The sequence below is a fragment of the Zingiber officinale genome, chromosome 11A (assembly GCF_018446385.1).
Source record: "Zingiber officinale cultivar Zhangliang chromosome 11A, Zo_v1.1, whole genome shotgun sequence".
Lineage (NCBI taxonomy): Eukaryota > Viridiplantae > Streptophyta > Magnoliopsida > Zingiberales > Zingiberaceae > Zingiber > Zingiber officinale.
In genome coordinates this window covers 842,973-850,334 of record NC_056006.1, presented here as the reverse complement: position 1 = coordinate 850,334, position 7,362 = coordinate 842,973, and the positions used below count along the sequence as shown (strand labels likewise).

The following is a 7,362-nucleotide window of genomic DNA, read 5'->3' as shown; positions in this document are numbered from 1 at the left end:
TTTACACAGCCAAAAGTTTATATATATCACACATATAGTCCAAAATATCATGTTTTGTTGGAGCAGGTCTTCTCTACCTGTGTATCTTCTAAACAGCCTGTACATCTTCTAAACTGCAGCCTTTTCTGGTTTCTCCTCCCTCCTAGCTTCTCTTTTCTTCTCCTTTCACAGAAATGGGTCATTATCTTTTCCCTGAGGTAAATAGCATATGATTGCAAGTTAATTCATTTCCCAGGAGTAAATAGCATAAAAAATGGATCTCTTGGAAATTTCACACCTGACCTTATTACAGTTTTACAAAAACTCAGAGTAGTATGTCTTAAAAGACCAGCTATATGGCTTTACAAGTAACTCTTAAGTATGGTAAACCAAACCTATCAACTTTACATATACCAAAAAAAATTCTATCCAATTTGAAGTCTAGCGAAACTCCATCTACTATGGGTTCAACTGCTTTGTTAGTGAGATAATCCGCCAGCAATTTCTTTAGTAAATCAGCATAATTATTTAAATTAATCTAAAAATCGAAGACTTGCAGATCTACATATAGCATTTGCTTAATTAATAGTAAATTCAGGAAAATCTACTTGCAGAAATGGCTTAGAGCAACAACCAGATTCTGGTTCTATCATCGAGCATCAAAAAAGCATTATAGAATCTAGCTAAATTAGACATGAAAAATCAAGTTCCAACTTATTTCCGGAGCATACAAAATCACAAATACAAACAAGGGCTGAAGCAACAAAGTAGCACACAGAGAATTAGGCAAACAAGCTTTACTAATTTAAATTCACAGAGCAAGCAAATTGATCAACCCACAATTATCATAAGGATCTACTCTCTTGATACTCAAATAGACTCAGTAAACGGCCTAACTTCTAGCAGGAATCAAAATTCCTAACTATATTAGCATTTTCCCCAATTCATATTCGAATAAAATTCTTCGACAATCATGCAAAAGCATAGAGATGGTTTATTTAGTTTTTACACGGAATAGAGAGTAGAAAAGAGCAATCCAAACTTCCAACAACATCATAGAGGATACCGCTAATTAGATCATGGAAATCACACAGATAGAACTAGTAAAGAACATAAAAGCCCAAGATTTAACGATGAGACTGAGGGATTTAACAAAGGACCTGCATCTAACCATGTATCAAACCAGAAATTAATATGATCTTCACCTAAACGCCATCTAATATGCTCTTCTGCTACGTTTCTCATCTGTAACGTCCTTTTCCAACAATGTGAAGCTTTGTTTTTGAGTAAAACCACCACAGGAGAGACTGACCCACAGTACATGCTAGACAGAAATTTCGACAAGTGTGTTCTCTACTCCCAATCCTCCTTCTAGCTTAGGTTTACAAATATCTTTCCAAGAGATCCAGTGAATCTTCCTATTGGAACTGATAGAACCCCAAAAAAAATTGACCATAATCATCTCAATTTGATGTAAAATACCCCCTTCGTCACTATTAATAATGGAGTCATCTAAAAAATGAAGATGCTGCAGTAACAAGATTATTACCCTTCTAAACAAAGACATCTACATTATAAAATTGAGAACCCCAGAAAGTTTGTTATGTAAACCAAAATACAGTATACATATTTGACAAAGGATTAAGGTTAATCAATTTTTATATTTGACAAAGGATTAAGTTATCGGTTTGTATTTGATGTTGGCGCATCAAGTATGCAGTTTAGTCATGCCGATTGGATTTGGTAAATGGACTCAGAGACAGATATCTCCAAATCAAGTGCAATCAAGTATAAGCAGCATGTATTCAATTTAACTGAATATTATTATTGTCAAATGCAATAAGATGAACTCATGTATATACCTATTCATAAATATGATCTTGTATGCATTCTGCTATCTCAGAGCGCACTTCATCAATTTCTTCTTGAGAGTACTCCGCTTTTGTGAACTGTGAACACACATAAATTATATGATCTTAAAGAACAAAATATAATTAATTGGAAAAAAATAATAACTAAATAACAATTCGTGAAGTGATACCAAAGATCATTTTGAGAAATTCGTCCTAGTTGATCTACTAAGATTACCCCAAAGAAGTCATCTGATATGATTCCCATGCTGTGAGCATAAGGTATTTTAGAATTGGTATCGACTTTTCCACCCGTGGATGGATTGCCAATCAAGTAACCCTGAAAGCCAAGGCTTTTTCTTTCATATAAACTATGACATAATTTAAAGATCAAAATTAGATTCTTTCCCTTTATTGCCAGTGGCCCATCAATTCAAGCAATTTACCTGGAGGTTAAGTAATGGTTCTTTCCCTTCATCAATACCTGAATTACAGTAAATGAAAATGGCATGTAAATTAACACCCTCATCAATAGTTTACATTAAAAGTAGAGTTACCATCCAATATTCTTTTGGCCACCATAGGTACAATTTTTCCAGCATATGAATCCCCAACAATGTAGAGGGGATTGGAGATGAACTGTGGGTGCTCAACAAGCCACTGCAAAAGTGAAAGATTACATATTTAAGGCACTTACAGTAATTACATCAGGAATATATATGATCTTTCCCACCTGTAAAAGAAACTTAGAAGCCTGTTCGGACCAAATAGTATCGTTGGCATCATACCCTTCATATTTTCTTGAGTATGAGAATCCAGAACCCAACGGGGAATCTACAAAGATAATGTTGGCTACCTGCACGAATGTTTTCACGCAGACAGGACAAAAGCATGTATCATATTGCTTCCTCAATTACTGATCAAGAAGAAGAAGTTACCTTGGTCCAGGAATAAGGATGGTAGACCAAGCTTCCCTTATATGGTCCAGGAAACTTAAAGATATGGTCCAGGACTATTACATCTCATCATCTCAAGCAAACTTAGCATAGTCAGATATGAACCAGACTGAGTTAGGAGAACATCTTTCAAACTTGTATGACAGCAAGCTAACCAAGGAAACTTCAAAAAGACCGATATGCATCTTGCAATCTTCTACAATTTCCGCCCTACAAAGGTGGACTAAGACATGAGTCACAATCTTTATTAGTCTACATGATGAAATCTAATTGCTTGTAACTTCACCCAGATAGTATTTGTAACCAAGTCCAACTGGATATAACTTGCAAATTCAAATTCTCAGTCCTCATCCAGTTCTAAGCGCATTTCTTCATCAAGATGAATAACTAAGTTGTAGGTTTGCATACTCACTTTGCCTTTTGAGATCACTTGCCTACTAGAAAAGTCTGCTATGCAATGTGCACAGGTCAAGATCGTCCCATCAGGATCAATGATAGTGCCAGACCCTATACCCATTATAGGCATAGGACCATATACATCTGAAAAGAAGTATTGGAAAAAGCTCATCGTTCAAACGAATACACCTAAAAAAAATCCACATATTGAGGAAATCTGAAGACACAATAAAGTCCTTTCACCTTCAGTAAGACATATATTCACCACGACAAGACCAGCTGCCACGGCCGCTTTGACAATAGAGTTCCTTTTGAGGCATCCACTGCAGCATGCCACGTCCTTACTTGAATCCAGAGGTGGTAGAGGGCACGCGGTTGGAAAATGCCGTGCAAAAAACTCTACGAATCAGATTAAAAGATTATGCAACTCCAAATCGATGAAAGAAAACTTTAAGGACGATAGGTTAGGTTTAAACCTGGAGAAAAGACTGAGAATGGAAGCGTGAAATCTTGCGAGAAAATCGACGAAGTCGAAGACAGAAATTGCCGAAACGGATCGCATATCGAAATGGCGACATCTTTTACGAAGGGGAGCACATGCGTGAGAAAGAAGAGAAAATATTGAGAAAGGAGGTGAAGGGAAAAGGATGAAAGGAGGGTTACTTGTGGGGAGGGAGGGGCCGTCGGAGGAACCGAGAGTGAAGGCGGTGAGAGCGAGGAAGCCAGTGGCGATGCCACGGCGGGGATGCTGCAACAGGAGACGCCGAAACATGATTCACCGCCGCCAATCGTAGACCAAGCTTCCCTTGGTCATGTAGGGAAGGGGGCCTTGGAATCCAGGTAAATAGGTGACCACAGAAGATGAGAGAGCAGAGGAAAAGAAGCAGAGAAAGATCAGTGAGACAATCAGGAGAGGGATTTCCATCTTCCTCCTCCTCCTTCCTTCTTCTTCCTTCTTGTGTTGGAACTGGCTGAAAGTCGAGGCGACGAGGAGGAGGCGGTGAAGATGGCTGAAAGTAGAGGCCGCGAGGAGGAGGTGGCAAGGCCGAAAGTTGAGGCGACGAAGAGGGCGGCGAGGAAGGAGGCAGCGAAGAGGGAGGCGGCGAAGAGGGAGGCGGCGAAGAGGGCGGTGAGGAGGGAGGCGGCGAAGAGGGTGGTGAGGAGGGAGGTGACGAAGAGGGTGGTGAGGAGGAGGCGGCGAAGAGTAGGGTTTTGGGAAAAAGACAGAAAAAAACAAAGCGTAAAACAGACAAATGACGAAGGAGAAAAAGTGGCGAAAGAAAAAACAATCGCATTCAACAACACTTAATAGACAACGGTTTTTAAAAACTGTTGTCGTAATCCCAAAAAAGTGCACATAGACAACAGTTTTAAAAAACTGTTGTCGTTCCCTTTAAAAACCGTTGTCGTATCCTCAAAAAAATATAAATTGACAACAGTTTTTAAAAACCATTGTCATAGGCCAAAAAAACTACTAAAAGACAACAGTTTTTGTTAAAACCGTTGTTAAAAGATAAAAAGACAACGATTTGGTATAAAACCGTTGTCGTTTGAGTGTTGTTGAATGACATTTTTCTTGTAGTGTTGTTCGACTACACAAGAAACATACAACTAAGAAATCTAAACTATATGCTAAGATAACAAGACTGTTCATGTTCATAGAGGTAGCAAAGCACAAGTAGAAAATCTGTACAGCATGCTTTAATTCCTGAATGCAAAGATATTGCAGCAAGCACAAGTAGAAAATCTGTAAGCAATACTTATGAAAACCTGCCTATTAAAATCTGCATCCTATACTTATAAAAATCTGCATTTAAGCTATAAGAAATCTGCATGCCATACTAAACTGAAGTGCCTAAAAATAACATGGCTTAATTCTAGTATGGTGATTTGTATAGATGGCTATGTGTAAGCATAGTTATCCATTCCTTTCTACAGCCAAGTATGTGCAAGATACCTTAACTATACAGGTGCCAATTTATGGAAATTTTGCTACTAGATTATGTAGGCATTGGAACTTTACAAGAACAAGGTATCCAAACTAGAATCATGACTCGTCCAAACATATTTCTTTAAGCTCTAAACCTGTTACAACAGAAATACAAAGCAACTAGCTAAACTCTTTAATCATGCTATAACAGGATTACAAAGAAGCTAACTAATCTCTTTAATCATGCTTCATCAGGAAATACTAAATGGTAATGAAAGGAACTCAAACTAAGTTCTGCATTTGCTAAAAACACGCTTATTCATATCTAGCAAATAGCACAAACAAAACAAATACTTGCTGAAATTAAAACCTTTATAACGCTTGTTTCAATGATATAAATGAAATATAAATCTGCACATGTACATGACTAAATTCAGGACATGCATGCTATAACAGAACACAAGCAGCAAGCGAATAAATCCCTTTAAGCATGATATAACAGAACATAAGCAGGCAAATTCTCTTTTCTACACAGCTTAAACCGAAACAAAAACAAGAAGGTTAAATCCCTAGCTACCCTATTATGTAAAGCATGATACGGAAACCATAGGAAGAAATCCGAACACAAAGAAACAACCCACAATATGTACCGAAATCAACAGGTCCTAGCAACCACAATTTAAACTGCATGTTTCGGTAACAAAAGGAAACCTAAACAATCTTTTTTTTATTTCCAGATTCCTTCACTTACGGTAGTAACATCAAAACCTCAATCTTATGGCATGCTTCGGATTCAAGAAAACTTAGAAAACAAGGAAACGAAACCCTAAGTTCGGAGCAACTCCTACCACAGGTGAGTAGTACTTATCTAGCATTCTTGGACTTACAACCGAAAGGAAAAAGGCTTCTAGGGTTCGGAGAACTTCGAATCTCGGCGGCTTCTTTAAGTTTCCGAGCTCTCCTCGTCGAGGTGGTCACACATGGATGAAGACCGGCCGGAAAGAGCCTTTTGCCGATGCCGGAGACAAAGTCCTAATGCGGTTTCGTTTCGCCCGAGCAAAGACGCCGCGCCGTCGCGTGAGAAGAGGAGAGGAATCGAGAGTTTTAGGTCACGGGAGAAACTTAAGTCCTCTCTTATCTTAGGTATTTTCTGTTATCAACTATAGCTTAAATATATTTTGTTCCCTACTTGATTAACAAAACTCCTGTGGAACACTTTGTTATCTGCGTTTCCGTCGAAACCCCTAGTCATCGGGTCGAGCTTCGGCTCGACCATTTTTCTGCAACCTTTTTAAACCTAAGGTATTTCTGTATCAATTAGAACTTATATACATCTCGTTCCATAATCGTTCATGAAACACTTGCGGAACAGTTGGCTAGCTGGGTTCGGTTAAGGTTTGGTTCGGGTATGAGGTCTTCGGTTCGAATCTCGGTTTGGACATTTTTTTGTCAAAAATTCTTTCGTCTAGTAAAAATACCAAACGACCTCCAAAAATTACCTAGAAATACTCTAAATATTTCTAAAAATCTCTAGAATATTTCTATAGCACTTCTAAGTATTAATAAGGACTTTTAGAACTTGAAATAGGGAAAATTGGGTCGTTACAATCCCCCATACCTTATAAAAAGTTTGTCCCCGAACTTAGAATAACTCTGGATATTTCTGTCTCATACTGTCCTCACGCTCCCAGGTAACTTCCTCGTGCTTCTGATTCTGCCAGATGACCTTCACTAGTGGCACTTCTTTGTTTCTTAGTCTCTTAACTGCTCTGTCCACTATTTGTGTAGGTATGCTCTTGTAGCTAAGATCGTCCTGGATCTATACTGACTGAGGCTGAATCACTTGGCTAGGGTCATGGAGACACTTTTTTAGCATGGAGACATGAAATACATTATGTATTATCGACATGTCTTGTGGTAAGTCCAGCTTGTAAGCTACCTTCCCAATCCTCTCTGTAATCGGGTAGGGTCCTACATAGTGAGGACTTAATTTGCCCTTCTTGCCAAATCTCATTACTCCCTTCATAGGAGCAACCTTGAGAAAGACTGAATCCCCTACTTGGAATTCAAGTGGCCTACGGCGTGTGTCAACATAACTCTTCTGTCTACTCTGGGCAGTCTCAATCTTCTGTCTGATCTTCTGGATATCTGGATCTTCACTTTGCTTTCTCTGTATATCCTCAAGCAAGGTTGACTTTAAGGTCAATGCAAAGAGTTGTCCATAAATAATTTCCATACCAAAGTCTGACAA

At 38.5% G+C, this 7,362-nt stretch overlaps 1 protein-coding gene and 1 long non-coding RNA gene across 2 annotated transcripts; both read right to left on the bottom strand.

The window, feature by feature from the left end:
* Nucleotides 1-583: 583 nt before the first annotated feature.
* LOC122032786 (serine carboxypeptidase-like 18) lies at nt 584-2,858 on the bottom strand. The gene is made up of 6 exons (XM_042592095.1): nt 2,849-2,858; nt 2,563-2,681; nt 2,387-2,489; nt 2,276-2,313; nt 2,068-2,169; nt 584-625 (listed from the first exon to the last, which is right to left on the bottom strand). The coding sequence occupies exons 1-6, from the start codon at nt 2,856-2,858 to the stop codon at nt 584-586; spliced, it is 414 nt and encodes a 137-aa protein (XP_042448029.1).
* A 685-nt stretch (nt 2,859-3,543) lies between these two features.
* On the bottom strand, nt 3,544-3,912 carry LOC122031141. The gene is made up of 3 exons (XR_006125753.1): nt 3,845-3,912; nt 3,658-3,759; nt 3,544-3,580 (listed from the first exon to the last, which is right to left on the bottom strand). It is a non-coding gene; the product is annotated as an uncharacterized LOC122031141 (long non-coding RNA).
* Nucleotides 3,913-7,362: the final 3,450 nt, after the last annotated feature.